Here is an 18,178-nt window from a genome sequence, read left to right on the forward strand (position 1 = left end):
GCTCCAGGCGGTCTCGTCCTGCCCTGCTCTTGCTCACCGCTCCAGGCGGTCTCGTCCTGCCCTGCTCATGGTCACCGCTCCAGGCGGTCTCGTCCTGCCCTGCTCTTGCTCACCTCTGCAGGCGGTCTCGTCCTGCCCTGCTCTTGCTCACCGCTCCGGGCGGTCTCGTCCTGCCCTGCTCTCGCTCACCTCTCTGGGCGGCCTCACTCTGCTGTGTTTGTCCGCCACATCTGTGGTTCTGTTCCAGAGTCCCAGTGTGTACTGGGTCCTACCCCGCCTGTGTTCCTACCTGCTAGTGCCTTCCTGTCTGCACTCTAGCCGTGCTTGCCTGTACCTCCCTGCCTGCATACCCGCCTGCCTGCATACCAGTCGTGCCTGCCTATTCCCACCAGTCTGTGAGCCAGCCTAACCAGTCTGTTCCTGTATTCCCCTGTGTGGGTCAACAGCCGTGTCCGGGGTCTGTCCTGGAGTAGCACCTGGCCCCTCTGCTCGGTTCCTCCTTGGTGCACTGGCGTCGTATGCCGTCGTGCGACCCTGGTCGGATAGGGTGAATACCTAGTTACGCCCCTCCAGGCATTCACTCTCCGGCACGGTCCAGTGGAATCACACGCACACGCCGCTCAGCTCGGGCGTGTGCATTACACTTGGGAAATCTTTTTGTATCCAAATCCAGCTTTAAACTTAGCCACAACAGTATCTCAGACCTGCCTGGTGTGTTCCTTGGTCTTCATGATGCTCTCTGCACTTGAAACAGAACCCTGAGACTATCACAGAGCAGGTGCATTTATACGGAGACTTGATTACACACAGGAGGATTCTATCTATCATTACCTGTCATTTAGGACAACATTGGGTCATTCAGAGATCCTCACTGAATTTCTGGAGTGAGTTTGCTGCACTGAAAGGCTGAGTGCCCACGTAGCGTTTTTCAAGCGTTTATGCTGCGGAATTTCCGCAGCGTAAACGCTTGTGAAACGCTAGGTAATCCGCACCCCATGGTCCCCAAGGGGATTCCGCATGTTCTATGCACATGCTGCGGATTTTTTCGCAGCGTTTATGCTGCGTACAAAAATCCGCAGCATGTCATTTAATTTTGCGGAAGCGCAGCGGAACTCCCGCCATTGACTTGCATTGAGACGCATAGAAACCGCGACTGTACATTTTTACAAGCGGCTTCTATGCGTCTCTATGTGCGGATGGTACCCAGTTCTGGAGAAGAGGAGACTCTCATCCAGACCTGGGTACCATTCTACCTGTAAAAAAAGAATAAAATAGCAAAGTTTATATTCACCTGTCCGGCGGCTTCTCTCTGAATGCCGGCATCGCTTGAGGACCTGCGGTGACGTCACAGTCATGTGACCGCAGGCCCTTCACCGCTCTGTCTCGCGATATGCCGGCATCCAGGAACCAGACAGGAACGAGCGCTGCAGCCACGCCAGGCATCGGGGGTGAGTATAGCTTTATTTGTTTTCATTTTTACGGTTCACACTGTATAAATCCATGCTGTTTGCATGGATTTATACAGTGTGACCTAGTTGTCAAGCACTTTCCAAGTGATGCTATCGCCTGGAAAGCGCTTGTCAATCTGCATGCGGAAACGCATGTGAATCCGCATGTGGATCCGCATGTATTCTGCAGGAAAAACGCATGCACAATCTGCATGCGTTTTTTCTGCCAGGGAGATGCAGAAATGCTGCAGAAATTTTCTGCTTCATTTCTGCATCGTGGGCACATAGCCAAAGTAAAGGGGCCGAATAATATTGCACGCCCCACTTTTCAGTTTTGAATTTGTTAAAAAAGTTTAAAATATCCAATAAATTTAGTTCCACTTAGCGATTGTGTCCCACTTGTTGTTGATTCTTCCCCCCAAAATTAGAATTTTATATCTTTATGTTTGAAGCCAGAAATGTGGCAAAAGGTAGAAAAGTTCAAGGGGGCCAAATACTTTCACAATGCACTGTATTATAGATGTCTGATCGAGAACCACGGTTTTAAATAGCAGGCCTGTAGTTTACTAATATTATTCTACACAGAGACCTAGTGTGAATAGCTTGACCGACACACTGCAACAGAATGGAAAAGGAGGCTGATATTTTCCATGTTCAGTTCAAATTTCTGGATTTTTATCGCTGAAATATGAAACAGATCTGGCTGTATTCTGCAGTGCTAACAAGCAAATGGAGCAGGAAAATTGTGTACTCTGAATTGCTTTTTAAGCAAATAACCAGGATTAAGATAAAAAAAAAAATTTGCCCAGGCCCCTGATATCTGGGGCTAGGTCTAGAAATATCTGTAATTATTACAGCAGCAGCAGACAGGACGTTCAATGGACCCTCTTGTGCTATATGCACTGCAGTCTGCCACAAACTGCCTGCCTGCCTAACTCCTGCTATCACCACTTTATATATGCAGCTGGATTAGTCCTCAGAAGGTCTGTTAGTTCAGATGGATATATACACTGCTCAAAAAAATAAAGGACACACTTAAATAACACATCCTGGATCTGAATTAATGAAATATTCTCATCGAAAACCTTGTTCTGTACAAAGTTGAATATGCTGACAACAAATTTCTGTACAAAGTTGAATATGCTGACAACAAAATCACTGTTAAATATTAATTATGGATATTAATTTTATTCTTAATTCTGAATTCTGTACCATACATTGCATAAGATTGCATCAGCCATCATGCTAGGGTTTCTAGATGACATGCGATATTTGTGTATTTTTAGTTAGTACCATAAATAGAAGAACAGCTGGTATGACAGTCAATATAAAACCCCATGTTAGAGACAGGGAGCGGGTTCTTGCCATTTGACAGGACACAGGATAAGAATTTATGTGTGAAGAAAACAGGTGCTGATGTAGGCCCAGGGAGACATGTTCTTTACCCGGACACATGGTGTCAACCTGACACACGTGCTGGACACAGACAGACGCAATCTACCATCCAGGATCCCAGGAAAAGATGGGTGAATCTCAACTAATAAGTTAATTATGGATAAATGGACAATCACTTTGTAACTATTTTATGTAACTATTGCAATCATTTTTTAAATGGACAATTCGAGAATAAAGCGATACATTTTTTTCATAAGAATATCGTGATATAGTTTTTGATCAATCGCATCTGATAGGAAGTCCTCGATTGTAAAAAAAATACTTATTTAATATATTTTTTCTATCACACAAAAATCAATGGAAATCAAGTTTATTAACCAATGGAGGCCTGGATTTGGAGTCACCCCCAAAATTAAAGTGGAAAAACACACTACAGGCTGATCCAACTTTGATGTAATATCCTTAAAACAAGTCAAAATGAGGCTCAGTATTGTGCGTGGCCTCCACGTGCCTGTATGACCTCCCTACAATGTCTGGGCATGCTCCTGATGAGGTTGTGGATGGTCTTCTGTGGGATCTCCTCCCAAACCTGGACTAAAGCATCCGCCGACTCCTGGACAGTCTGTGGTGGAACGTGACATTGGTAGGTGGTAGGTGGAGCGAGACATGATGTCCCGGATGTGCTCAATCGGATTCAGGTCTGGGGAATGGACGGGCCAGTCCATAGCTTCAATGCCTTCATCTTGCAGAAACTGCTGACTAGAGATGAGCGGTGTTCGACTCGAACTGTTCGCCAATCTCAAATTCAAGCTGTTTTGGGCGGTGTTCGAGTCGTTCGACGAACTAGACCAATTTGCAAAAAATTTGGCTGTTCGAGGTTATGTTTGATAACTGTTCGTGCACCAAAAGCGTAACTGGATTTTTTCACAGTAATACCGTTAATCAAATGTTAATAGTCAGTTTCAGTGTAGAGTGGGCGGGGGGAGGGGCAGGGGATGAATCTCTGCAGAAATAATGCCGATCTCCATTTTTTTTTTTCTTTCCTGCATTTACAGTGGGGCGGTGCAGTCTGTCAGCCTATCAGCAGCGCACACATGCAGTGAAGTGCTTTTTTTTCACACAAGCAAGGGCATGTGTCATTGGCTCTGTATGTCACATGTCCTTGCTCTATAAGACCCAGCCATTTTCCCCGTCGCCACCATTTTCTCACTGCTGCAGCTGAGTGTTAGACGGCACCGCTGCTGCAGTGGGCGCTATACAGTATAACTGTGTGAATTGCGAGCGAATTTCCAGTTACATAGAGAGATAGAACTAGTTCTTACTCCCTAAACCTAATTGCAGCGCTTTTGAGGGTTAGGTTACAGCAGTTCATAGCACTTTGCCAGGTAGGTCTGTGCCAGTGTTGTGCAAGTGTTTTTCACAGAATTTGGCGAAATGTAGCTCAGCCAATCCTTTTGGGCCTGTAGCAGTGTTTGTTAGTCATTGGAGTAGCCCATCTGTGAAGGAAGCTACACCGCCTTTGTATCTAATTCTAATTTTTTACAGCATCTAACCCAGGAAATCCTTTTGGGCCTAGTAGCAGTGTCTGCTAGTCAGCGGAGTAGCCCAGCTGTTAAGCAAGCTACACCACTTGTGCTTTGGACACTTAATTTTTTCAAAGGAAACGCTTTGGGCCCCCGGGAGACTCAGTCAAGAGCATCGGGGAGGCGTCCCAAGGCAAAGGGGCTGGGACTGGCGGTAGCACGCCTTGCGGCGGACCGCCAAGCTCAATCCTTAAAAAAGCTTTTTAACTGCAGCAGCTTCAGTGGACGCTATTGGAACTGGAACTCTTTTTTATTATAAAAGTACAAAAACACATATACAAAACACAAACACAAACCACAAATACAAACATTATACAACAAACAAAAACCCAGCAAGACATAACTCAAAATCTGAAATTATATAGAGTCCAACAGAATAACATATGACACAAATTCTGCCACAAAAAGTCCACGTCCTCCAGGAGACTCTCTAGGAGACCCCCCAGCAAGGGAAGACCCTACCATGCCTCCAGAGTGCACCCTAAAGCGCACCCGACCCCTAACATACACAACATTCATACCTGCACATTCACACCTAACCCCCTAACAAAAGGAAAACTAAATAACTGGCCCAACGCCAAAGATAATAGATAGGCCACCTGACCAAAAACTTACCCTATAACACACAGAAAAACTTCTTTTTTTTTTTTTTCCCACCACCATTTTTTTAACACCCAAGGTCCCACGAATGTCTGTGGCCTTAACACACCAAGGTCCCATGAAAGTTTATGGCCTTTAATTCACTTCACACAAAGGTCCATCACGCCTTTCCCCGCATCCTGCAGGATGTTCACGTTACAAAAAACCCTCCCCCCCGAAACACCCCACCCAACCTAGACTAAACCCCCCCACGCATAGTATACATACAATACACAATATACATACAATACATACAATACACAACATAACAATATGACAATTAAATCGATATAACTACTAATCATAAACTTACAAGACCACCTAACAACAAGATTTCCTTTTTTTCCAAACCATGACCCAAAAAACAGACCAAAGTTCAGTGCTTGCAAGCCCTATATTCAGGTTACCGATATTGTAAAACTAAAAACTTCAATGTGAGGGGAGCAGCCCACCACCAGGGAACTGGAGACTACAGAGGATCTCACCCTAATCTAACACACAACACCCTGTCCCTCCCTATTAAAGAAAAAGAAAACCATGTCCCTACCGCTCTACCAATCTTTCCCTACCTGTCCCTACCTGTCCCTCACTGACCCTCAATACCAACCTAATACTAACTACCTATCCCTAAAGACTGTCCCTCCCTGACCCTACTCAACTACCTGACCCTACAAATAAATATAAAATATAGAAAGGGACCAAACTAACCCTATCACAGACACACATACCTTAACTCTCCCTAGGGCACATTAAATGAGAACTCCCTCCATAGAAGGGAAGCCCTCCCTGCACCCAGCCTCTCATACTCCAGCGAGCGCACTTTTGCCAGGTCACCCAGGATATTCCTAATCACCTCTTCCCGGGGGAGGGCTTTCTGCTAGGTGGACCCTAAACACTGTGCATTCCACATGTAAAACCTAGTCACTAAGCTAACTAAGAAAACAGTGCCCCGATCTCGGCCACCAAGGGACCTGAATGCCCCTTAGGCCCACTCCGCATAGGAAAGGCCTGCCAGCCTGGGCCAGCCAATGGAAGCACCCACCCTACTGTAGACCTCTGTATTAAAGGGACACCGAAGCAGGAAGTGCTCCATGCTCTCGAGCATGCCGCCACACTTCTCTCGGGGACAATCCCGGTCATCAGAGTTCCTGTACTTCAGGTTGTCCCTCACATACAGTCTCCCATGGAAGCAGCGCCAAGCCAAGTCCCAAAACTTCAAGGGGATCTGCTTAGAGTTCAATAACCCAAGCCCTACCTCCAGATCCCAGCTCCGGCAATACTTGAGCGCCAGGGGCTTCTGAAAGTGGGTCAATAGGACCCTATTGTCAAGTAACCTCATTGACAAGGTCCTGATATCCCACACTCCCAGACCCCACCGGCGGATCACCTTCAGAACCGGGCTAGCATAAGCCGGAAGATGCCCATGAGGCGTTCGAAGGTCCTTCACCTGCCCTCCTGTCTCCCATTCCTGGAAGAAAGGCCGAAACCACTCCCTACAGGAGAATACCCCCGGAGGAGCCCTCTCTAACCAGAGGTTGGCGATGTTTGCCTTAATAAAGGTGTTTACTAGGAACACCACTGGGTTGACCATACCCAACCCTCCTAGTCTCCTCGTGCGGTACGTGACCTCCCTCTTGATTAGGTTCAGCCTATTCCCCCATAATAGTTGGAAGAACAGGCTGTAGACCCGTGTCCAAAGAGGCTCTGGCAAGATGCAGACGCTGCCCAGATATATTAATAAAGGGAGCAAATAACCCTTGGCCAGGCTAACTCTTTCCCTCAGGGTCAAGGACCAACCCTTCCACTGATCCACCTTCCAGCTGATCCACCAGCTGATTAAAACGTACCGGGGACTCGATCTGCCAGATCTGCTTCATGACGAGGCAGCCCCCCTCACTGCTGCTACTACCACCCTCCTCATCCTCCCCCTCGCTCCCGCTGCCCTCTGAAGGGCTAGAATCAGATGGGAGAGCCATCTGCTCGGGGGCTATCCCGCTATGCGACGCCTGGAGATCACTTACCAGGCCACCAGATGGCGGGTAGGGCACGACTTCCTCCTCACAGTCCTCTTCCTCCTCCTCATCCTCCACCGCCACCATCTGGCTGGAGCTCCGCGACCCCTCCAGAGATCCACCGGCCATGGCTCTGAACCGGTCATCATTCTCGAGTTTTTCTCGGAATGGCCCGCTGCCGGCCAGGATGGTACACTGCTGATTCTCCACCTCCTCAATGGTTTTCTTCATCTTTCTGACCGCAGCGGATAGCTCAGGCTTCTTGCTGCTAGAAGCCCTGTCGGACCTCTCCTGAGCTACCCTCAACTACCCCCAGAGGGATTTTAGCTTCCTAGAGGCGTCCTCATACTCGCAGAGGTGCGCATGAATGCGGGAGCCATAGCTGACCGTGGACTCCTTCGCCACCTTGGTGCCCCAATCAAGGGGCACCGCTGAAGCACCCCTGCTCGTACTCGGCCTATCTTCGGGGGGAGGAGTCGCCGCGGCCGTGGCCTCGGGGGTCCCTCTGGTCTTTATACTGTACCCCCTGTCTTTTCCGGACCTGGTCATCCCAGCATGGATGGTATTCCTCCCGTCCCCCGCCGGCTTGGACAGGGGGGCAGGAGCCGGGGGCCCAGCCCCGGAGGCCAATCCCAGGACAAGCCTGCTTTCCTGGGAAGGGGCAGACAAAAAGTCCCAGATGGAAAAACAAAACCTCCCTTCCCAGGAGCTCTCTCCACACCCCACACACAGCAGCACCCGGCAGGCTCCGCCTCTTCCTCTTCCTGCTACCGCGGCTGCTGGCACAGACTTGCCCTCCAATAGATCCTTGTAAAAGGATTTAAAGTGTACTCATTCAAATTACAGAGCCAATTTAAATTACAGAGCTTAGACCTGCCTCCACCCCGAGGGGTCTCGACCCACCAGCGGACAGGCACCAGTATTGGGAGAGGGGGGCTGGCCGTCAGGGTCCACCGCGGCTCTGGCACAAACCCGGCGACACGGAGGTCGCACGGGCAAGAACGGCCTGGCCGTGTCGGCTTCGCACTCCAGCGTAGTCCCTCTGCCCGCTCGCGCCCGTAACCTCAAGCGGCTTTTCTTCCCAGGGCTGTTCCCCGCCCAGCAGGAACGTGGGGGAGCTCAGTTTGGCCTTCCACCGTACTCCCTTACATCCCTCGCCCTCTTTCCTTCTTCTGTTCTCCATCTAACCCCTCGGCTCTGTGGTGTCCGCTCTCCCTCCAGCTTTCTCCTTCTCACAGATGGACTACTGCGTGTATTCACACTGTGGTGAATCTTTTGGGCCCAGGCATAAGAAGTCGTCGAGGTAATGGATAATATGTGACCCCTTAGAAACATCCATGACGACCCATTTTAGGAAGCAACTAAACACCTCAAATAGTGAGCAGGATATGGAGCACCCCATGGGCAAACAGCGATCTATATAGTATGCTCTTTCCCAGAAGCAGCCCAATAGGCGGACACTATTCGGAGGCACAAATAGTAAGTAACCGGAACGCCCCCTCAGTGTCTGTTTTGGCCATTAGGGTGCCCCTTCCCAACTTCTTGACCCGCCTGATTGCCTTGTCAAAGGAGGTACAGTATATACTACTGTACTTGGTTCCGCGTCGATGTTGTCATTTACTGACCTGCCCCTTGGATATGACAAATGGTGGATTAGTCCGAATGTATTGGGTTCCGTTTTTGGCACGACTCCCAACGGGGATACCACTACGTCTTGTAAGGAAAGTGTTCTGAATGGAACCGCCATTCTACCTAAAGATATTTCTTTTTTTAATTTTCTTGTCACGACGTCTGGGTGTTGGTAGGCTGATTTTAGATTTTTACTCCAGCTTCTCTTGATTTTAGAAGGGCATGACATGCCTATATCTGTGTCTCCTCCTCCTTTTACGCCTCCACCTCATTTCTTTTCGCATGACTATATGTACTTGTCACTTTTCCATGTGTTAGTTGTGTCTTCTGAGCAGTTTGTCAGCTTTTGGACACCTTTGAAGGTGTTTTCTATGTGTTTCTATGTGTTTTTGTTTGCCTGCCATTGGTTTTAACGGTGTTCGACGAACCGAACCCGAACACTACGGGGGTGGCTCAACACTACTGCTAACACACTCCAGCCACATGAGGTCTGGCATTGTCCTGCATTAGGAGGAACCCAGGGCCAACCGCACCAGCATATGGTCTTACAAGGGGTCTGAGGATCTCATCTCGGTACCTAATGGCAGTCAGGCTACCACTGGAGAGCACATGGAGGGCTGTGCGGCCCTCCAAAGAAATTCCACCCCACACCATTACTGACCCACTGCCAAACCGGTCATGCCGAAGGATGTTGTAGGCAACAGATCGCTCTCCATGGCATCTCCAGACTGTAAGGTGTGCTCAGTGTGAACCTGCTTTCATCTGTGAAGAGCACAGGGTGCCAGTGGCGACTTTGCCAATCCTGGTGTTATGTGGCAAATGCAAAGTGTCCTGCACGGTGTTGGGCTGTGAGCACAACCCCCATCTGTGGACATCGGGCCCTCATACCACCCTCATGGAGTCGGTTTCTAACAGTTTGTGCAGACATGCACATTTGTGGCCTGCTGGAGGTCATTTTGCAGGGCTCTGGCAGTGCTCCTCCTGTTCCTTCTTGAACAAAAGCGGAGGTAGCGGTCCTGCTGCTGGGTTGTTGCCCTCCTACGGCCCCCTCCACATCTCCTGGTGTACTGGCCTGTCTCCTGGTAGCGCCTCCAGCCTCTGGACACTACGCTGACAGACACAGCAAACCTTCTTGCCACAGCTCGCATTGATGTGCCATCCTGGATGAGCTGCACTACCTGAGCAACTTCTGTGGGTTGTAGAGTCCATCTCATGCTACCACGAGTGTGAAAGCACAACCGACATTCGAAAGTGACCAAAACATCAGCCAGAAAGCATTGGTACTGAGATGTGGTCTGTGGTCCTCATCTGCAGAACCACTCCTTTATTGAGGGAGTCTTGATAATTGCTAATAATTTCCATCTATTGTCTATTCCATTTGCACAACAGCATGTGAAATTGATTGTCAATCAGTGTTGCTTCCTAAGTGGACAGTTTGATTTCACAGAAGCTTGATTTACTTGGAGTTATATTCTGTTGTTTAAGTGTTCCCTTTATTTTTTTTGAGACACTTCCCCACCTATACTAACTTTAAACAAGCAAATCTCTCCCTGACTCATCAGCACCTTTCCCTACTCTGCCTGTTTCTGGGGTAGACTGATGAGCATAGCGGCACCATGTTGCTGTGCAGCCAGGCAATCACTGTAATGCCCACAACCAACATGGCTACAGTATTACAGTGCGTGGCAGGCAATCCCTGCATCGTCATTGGCTCTCTAAAGAGCGCCAAACATGCAGCGAGGGGACCAGAGTTCCCGCCCGAGCAACCCGGAAATACTCACCGAGCTTGTCGAGCACTGTGATACTTGGGCGAGTACAGAGCAGTGGCGAGCATGTTCGCTCATCACTAGACTTTACGTTATACTCATCTGTTTTTGATGCATCCCTGTATATACATATATATGAATCTTGATATATTTCTCTTGATTAGCTCACCTACGAATTATTTTATTATTTGTGTCCGTCCATCGGTTTATAGCTTATATTGCACTGATTATGATTTTTTTTAAAAATCTAATTAATAAATTTAATATTTTTTCAAGACATTGTCGTAATTTGTTCCTGGCACATTCTCTCTTTCTTGCATATTTTTCCATAATTCCACAACTTTTCCTTCTTGGTGTTGCAGTATAAATGTTGAGAAGGGTATATTAGTTTTTAAAAGTCTCTGGAGCATTTTAGATATTAATAGATCTCAGATTTATGAAAACAAAATCTCAAACCCAAAACATTTATTTTCCTTGAGATGAATACAGTATTAGCACTTGTGGAATTTTGATATACACATTTACCAGGCACAACTTACCCCCTCAAAGATGGAACTTTGCCTTGATAACACCAACTCATCGAGATTCATTATGAGATTTTGTACTCCTGTATATTTTAAAAATGTTTCATCATATTTAGAAAGTACTTCATACTCTGGCTTATGATCCTTCAAAAAAGAAAAACAGAAAACAAAAGAAAAAATGTTGCAGCATTACAACTGTATTATAAATTACATAAATAGGCTTTCCACCTGCCATGTACTAAGATTTTGCACTGGAGCTCAGAATCCTTAAAGGAAATCTGGCATCAAGTTTTTGCTACCTCATCTGAGAGCAGCATGATGTAGAAAAGGAGACCCTGATTCCAGTGATGTATCAAATAGTTTACTGGGTTTCAACAGTTGTGACACAGAGTTTTTAGATGTAACATGAAGCAGAGCTCAAAGTTATCCCCGCCCACACCAGCCTCTTTTTTTATGTACATTATCTATTGACAGTGAGCGGCTTATCAAAGTAGGGTGTGTGGTCGGACTTGCAGTCACGTGCACATCATACCTGACAGTGATAATCTCCTAGTGACAAAACCTGCATTATTCGCAAATAACAGAACACACCATGATAAGTGACATATCACTCAATTCAGTGTTTCAGCACCTATCTCCTGCTTTCTTCAAATTGCAAAAAAAATTAAAAAAATGTTAAAAAACACTGACCAGCACCTCTGAACAGAATAAAGCAGGTGTGAACAGGAACAAGTTGCCATGACTGCATAATAAACAAACAAGAGAATACAGTGTGGCACCCTGCTATACACAGGTACCACAGGACCCAAAAAGGGTGCATGGATAGACTACTCCACAAGAGGCCCTCATAACATGCAGACACCTTCACCCTTCCACCTCACACCACCAGAGGGAGCCCTGTTAGGGATATATAAACTGGAGGGTGGAGTTAGGCAGTCAGTTTTAGTCTGAGAGTGTGCTGGCGCTGAGACCAGTGAAGGAGCAGCACGTCTGCTGCTGAGTTGAGGGCCCCGAGTGTGGCTGAGGCAAGAGGAAAGAGGAGTTGAGGGGGCAGATGAGCATCATAGGCTCACCCCAGAATACAAACCGGACACCGGGTCCGGACCTACAGGGTCCTCTATACCCAGTAGGGATTACCGGCATACCAGGAGGATTACAGATCCCTGGTCATCCTGAAGCTACCAGCAATAACAGGACTAGGAACCACGAAGGCCCCGGCGTCCAGGGATAGTGATTGCCAAAGAAAAGTCCTACTACCAAGCGGTCAGGTGAGAAAGCAACACAACACAGAAGCTAGGCTAAGTTCCAGGCTGGTCAGAAGCTTAGAGAGGGGAAGACACGGATCAGTAGGCCTTATAACTGCTCACTGGGGAGAAGTCCAGAAGTGCACCCTTCCTAGCAAGTACCCTGGACCATACCTGCTGTTACACCAGTAAAGGTACTGTAACGATTCCCCTGTGTGCGTGTCCGTCATTCCCCCTGACCCGACCGGGCCATCTCTCACCTGCATTCCGTCCATCAACCCTGCCCCGGGGGTCCGCTCCGCCTGTGGGGAACAGAAACATCCCAACTGCCATCCCATCATCCCCCGAAGGTTTGCAGCAGCGCTGGTAACTATTACCAGAAACCACAGGTGGCATCACGAGACAAACTGCTAATAAAACCCCTTTTAAAGAGTGACCCCAGAGGACGGGCCCGGGAGCCAACTGCTGTGACATCCTACAAAGAAGGTAAAGGCTCGGGTACCGAGTTCCCACTATATCCCTCTGGGCGAGTCAACAGCAGCATTAAGCGCTAAGATGGATACAAACGTTGATTATATTAAATTTAAACTGCATTACTGCTATATAGACTATACTTATAAAAGTGAAGGTACTTAGTGCATAAATTGCCCAACTCATGTGTGCCCATCAACTATGGCAAGGTGACATTTTTGACGCGACATTCGTTTTGTGACTGCTTCCTTTTCTGAATGCACTCCTCCCATCAGCTTAAGGCTGTTTTTAAATTAATGCTGAATCCTACCAGCTTTTTAAAATTGTAGGCTTATAGTCCGGGAAAGGCATGCTTGATAAATATTAGGTTTAGGGTCCCATCAAAGAAAGATCAGCTTGCTGTTGTTGATGGGCACACATGAATTGGCCAATTTATGCACTAAATACCTACATATATTCAATATTTGTATACGTCTTAGCATTTACAGAGGCTTCTGTACTCTCTTGTTTTTACTGTATATTATGCAGTCATAGCAGCTTGCACCTATTCATACTTGCTGTCTTCAAATTACATAGCAAAAACACGATGAGAGACTCCCTTTAAGTTATAACTCTGGTTACAATGTTTCTATCCTATTAATTATCTCATTATGAAAACAATAAAAGTTATCTTTAAATTTAGCTTGATGTGGTTCATCAAAGTTTCAATACTAAAATACATCAGACATTTTGTCATTGCACAAATTACAACACTAGTAGGTTCATATCAATAGCGTCATCCTAATATTTTTGCTGTGCTGTAAATTACTCTTGTGGATTATGGTATCATTCCAACATGCACCAACACTTGACTGGCATGCTGAAGTTGCTATTATTTGTGGTGAATTTTCATTGAAATGAACTGAAATTAGGAAATTCAATTTTTTTTCAGCTTGTGTCACTGATATCTGAGTATTCATAATAGCGATCCTAATCAGAGGGGCCTCACTGTACCTCCAAATGCATAGCAATATATATAGCAAAAGCCCGGCACTCGAGATGAAGTTTCAAACTATTTTAATGAGCCAGCAAACAGAGTGTTAAACAGCAGACGTTTCGGTTAAAAAACCTTCATCAGCACACTCTATAGAAATGAAACCAAAGGAACAATACGTCAATATAACATGTGTAAAACAATGCCAAAATAATAGACAAAGAAAGGGGGAAGAGAAGCAAAAATGGATGCAATCCCTACCAGACAAAAAAATAAAAATAAAATATATAATATATAATATATATGGCGCTCAGACCTGAGCTTAATAAATGAGAACAACAAAATACATTTTGATATAATGCATATTAATGAAGGAGGGTAAAGGGAAGGAAACAGATCTGAGAAGGAGGACCATACCTGCAAGGCTATGTAGTGGAGATATAGCGATATATTTAACAGAGAAATGTCAGGCTGTGAAGAAAGATCAGTAACATGAGTGAACACCGTGTCAGGAGACAGCCCCAGTAAAATAGAAGTCAAAACATACCATGTGACAGATAGCAGGCTTCCTATGCTCTGGCGTACTGACGCAGTATCCACCGCTTGTTAGTGTGCTGCGCCTGGTGGAAGAGGCATCCTCCATCCACCGGCAATCACAAGATCTATTGCTAGATCCCAGTTTAAGAGAGTACAACGAATTGTAAAAAATCCTGAGTTATGTGATATCAGACTCAATGAAATGCAGTCTAAATTTAAAGAACGGGGTTATCCTGACAGGATACTACAAGAATCTTTGAGACCCACCACCTCTACACGCCTTCCGGTCACCGACAGGATCCCCTTCGTACATACATATCACCCCTTTTCCTACATCATACCCCGCTGCAGCCGCAAACACTGGAGCATTCTGAGCACCGCATACCCTCACATTAAGGAATTTTCACAACCTTTCCTCCCATGCTTTAAAAGAGCTCCTAACCTTAGGGATAGTTTGGTACATGCCGATTTTGGTTCCATAACCACTAGGAGACAGAAGGTTTTGCAGACACAAAAAACTGGGACTTTCCCATGCCTACAATGTAGACAATGCAATAATGTACAAAGGGGCAATCAGATACTTCACCCGTATACGGGAAAGAAATATCTGATCAAGGACTTTTCCACGTGTGATACCTCTTACGTGGTTTACCTTAGAAAATGTCCATGTGGTCTTCTATATGTGGGGGAAACCACATAATCCGTGAAGGCAAGGATTTCAAAACATAAATCCACAATTAGATGCAAAAACACCCTGTTACCAGTTCCTCACCACTTTGTCTCATTGGGACATAATATATCAGTTAAAATTCCAAGTGATTGAACATGTGCCCCCATTAAGACGGGGAGGTGATCGGATCCGGTTCCTCAAATACCGGCAAGCCTTTTGGATTCATGAATTTCAGTCTTTGGCACCAAAAGGCTTGAATAGGGAATATGATCTGCTGTCGTTTATTTGAATTTAATATTATGTTCTCTTTATTGCTGTATCATATTATGCTTTTACATGCTGTATCAGCCCAAATTGTATTGATCCAAGGGATATTGATACGTTTCTTTCTTTTGTAGACCCAGCCCTAATATCCCACTGTTTTCCCCTTTGGATCATCATATTCTATTCCTGCTGGTCCCATCCTGGATCGTCCCATTTACCCTTTACACTCTCCCACTCTATTCCGCCTCTTATTTTCATTTCCTATTTGTGGAATGCACTCTTCTTCTCTCCTGGAATACACTATGAGGTCATATGACCTGTTTCTAATCTACCTAGCAACTGAATGTCACTTCCGCTGCGCTCGTGTGGCACCCCAGGGGTCTGGTTGCCACAGTAATAGAAATATTATGTCTGAGAGCAAGTGGGAGGTTTCTCTGGTCAGGAGCCCTAAGCATGCAACACCGCCCGCCCAGACCTGGGAGGGGAGGAATCTGCCCTTATAAACTGGGTCTGGGGCGGGATTAGGTCAGTCAGAGCCTAGAGTGAAGTCCCAGACAGAGATGCAGTCGGGTATGGAGGACAGCAGACACAGGGAAAGTAAGAACCAGGAGCTCTGTAGGAACAGTAGCTGAATACCAGGGGCTGGAGCTGAGCAGAGTTCACCCTGGTTGAAGACACTAATACCGGACACGGAGTCCGAGGCTGTGGGGACATCCAGGTCCAGCAGCAGAATCCAACCGGCAGGGGATTCCATGTCCTCTGGCCATAGAAGCCCGGAGGCACGGTCACAAGCAAGGGACCAGCAACGCCATTGTGAAGCGGAGGCTAACAGAAGGCCCCAAGTCACCGGCCATACGGGTGAGCACCACACGGTATACTCAGGGACGTGGGCTACTTCTACCCGCATAGAGCAAGGTAGCCAGGAAAGAGTGCAGACAGACTTGGAGGCCTACAACTCCACCTGGCCAGGGGGAGATCCTGCTTGCTCACAGACTGACCAGGCCCCTACTGCTAACCAGTACTCCCGGGAGGGTCTGCTTTATACCATCAGTAAAGACCCTGAACTGCACCACATGTCTCTGTGTTTCATCGCCGCACCAGCACCATTAGTACTGGGACGCTCACACCATCACTCCCATCTTCCACATTAGCTGCCCTGAGGCAATACTTCTCCCGTGGGGAGTTATCCCATACTCGGCTGCACAAACATCATCAGCCTCAGCGGTCTGCAGCACAGCGGCGGTCCCCACTGACCGCAATCCACGGGTGGCGTAGTCGGACATTGTTATTATCTAAGACTGCCACTGGTTTGACCGCCCTGGGCACGGACCGGGTCACCGCCACACTGAGACTACAACCCCCAGCGATCCGGCTCCGGGTATCCCCTGCACAGCACAGGCCCAGGGGGCACGTCACTCGGATGTTGATTGGCCGTGGCTCACTCATTCAGTGCATGTATAAAATACTTCCGGGTGCCTCTTCCACCAGGCGCAGCACACTAACAAGCGGTGGATACCGCGTCGGTACGCCAGAGCATAGGAAGCCTGCTATCTGTCACATGGTATGTTTTGACTTCTATTTTACTGGGGCTGTCTCCTGACACGGTGTTCACTCATGTTACTGATCTTTCTTCACAGCCTCACATTTCTCTGTTAAATATATCGCTATATCTCCACTACATAGCCTTGCAGGTATGGTCCTCCTTCTCAGATCTGTTTCCTTCCCTTTACCCTCCTTTATTAATATGCATTACATCAGAATGTATTTTGTTGTTCTCATTTATTAAGCTCAGGTCTGAGCGCCATATATATTATATTATATACTAGCTTTTACCCGCGGCTTAGCTCGCGTGGAATTTGGTCTGCCACATTAAGTTTCGTGACAGATCATTTTAATAGTAAAAAAAAATAATCTTAATAGTAAAAAGAAATAATCTTATTTAGTTACTCGTACATCCAAAATTTCAGATGTCTAACTTCAAAACTGACGGATTCCATACAATCTTTGAACCCCTATAATATGAAGAGGGAAACTCTTGAGGGTGGAATTATCAAAATTCCTTTCTTAGTGCTCATTTAAGCTATAATAGAACCTATCTGCAAATTTCAAGATGCTAAGTTCAGTGGTTTTGGCTGTGCGTTGACCGCTAGGTGTGTCAGTCAATCAGGTTTACAGTTTTATATAATCTTCGCCTGTATGGTGTGTTTATAAAAAGTAGCCCTATGTCCTTCCCCAGGCTTGAAATTATCCATATCAAATTTCATCACAAACGGATTACTAAACACTGATTAATAAACAGGACGGACTGAAGTTACTTGCGTTTAATATTGTTCGTGTTAGTAAAGAATTAGTATGTAATTGGAATAATGGACATCTGCAGGTAATTTATCTATGTGTTTTACTGCAATATACTCCTGTAAACTATGTTATTTGATTTCTTTCGTTCAGAGAAAATATGTAGATTTTGCGATTTAGAAACACGTGAGCAAGCTACGTATAGCTGACCGTGGGAAAAACAGGGCGTGCCTAAATGTATCCCCGCTACCTTCAAAGTTTGCCCTTGCGATTTATTGATGGTCATTGAAAATGCAACTTTAAGTGGGAACGTTTGAAATTAAAGGGTAAGTTATTGGGTATTATTGGGATGCGCGGTATAAGAATATTTTCCCCCTTAGCTTCTCCAGTTAAAATTGTGGCCTTTACAATGTGCCTGCCTAGTTCAGTGACTCGCAATCTAGTGCCATTACATAATCTCGGGGCGTCCAAGTTGAGCATTAACAAAGCGGGTATACCGACCTTTAATTCGAGCTTATGAGATGGGACCCCGGATAGCTCCAAAGAGTTAAGAAACTCCACGGGGTAGCTCGTACAGTCTTCAGATGACATGACTGTGTCGATGGAGTTGTAGGTTGTTGCATCGCTGGTTACTTGGTCCAAGATAATTTTATTGATTTTCGCAACTGTTTCATTTCTTGGTGCTAGTATAGTTCTTTCACATAGCCAATTTTCATCGTGGATGTTTT

At 46.4% G+C, this 18,178-nt stretch overlaps 1 protein-coding gene across 2 annotated transcripts in view; it reads right to left on the reverse strand.

The window, feature by feature from the left end:
• The window catches only part of LOC141161755 (uncharacterized), a 1,209,981-nt gene that overhangs the window by 354,609 nt on the left and 837,194 nt on the right, over positions 1 to 18,178 (reverse strand). For both annotated transcript variants that reach the window (XM_073647047.1, XM_073647037.1), the window contains one exon: positions 11,012 to 11,140. In XM_073647047.1, coding sequence (XP_073503148.1) covers positions 11,012 to 11,140 — 129 coding nt within the window. The remainder of the gene's footprint in view (positions 1 to 11,011; positions 11,141 to 18,178) is intronic.

The sequence above is a fragment of the Phyllobates terribilis genome, unplaced genomic scaffold (genome assembly GCF_046119375.1).
Source record: "Phyllobates terribilis strain yellow unplaced genomic scaffold, ASM4611937v1 Scaffold_1__5_contigs__length_1240528914, whole genome shotgun sequence".
NCBI classification, from domain to species: Eukaryota; Metazoa; Chordata; class Amphibia; order Anura; family Dendrobatidae; genus Phyllobates; species Phyllobates terribilis.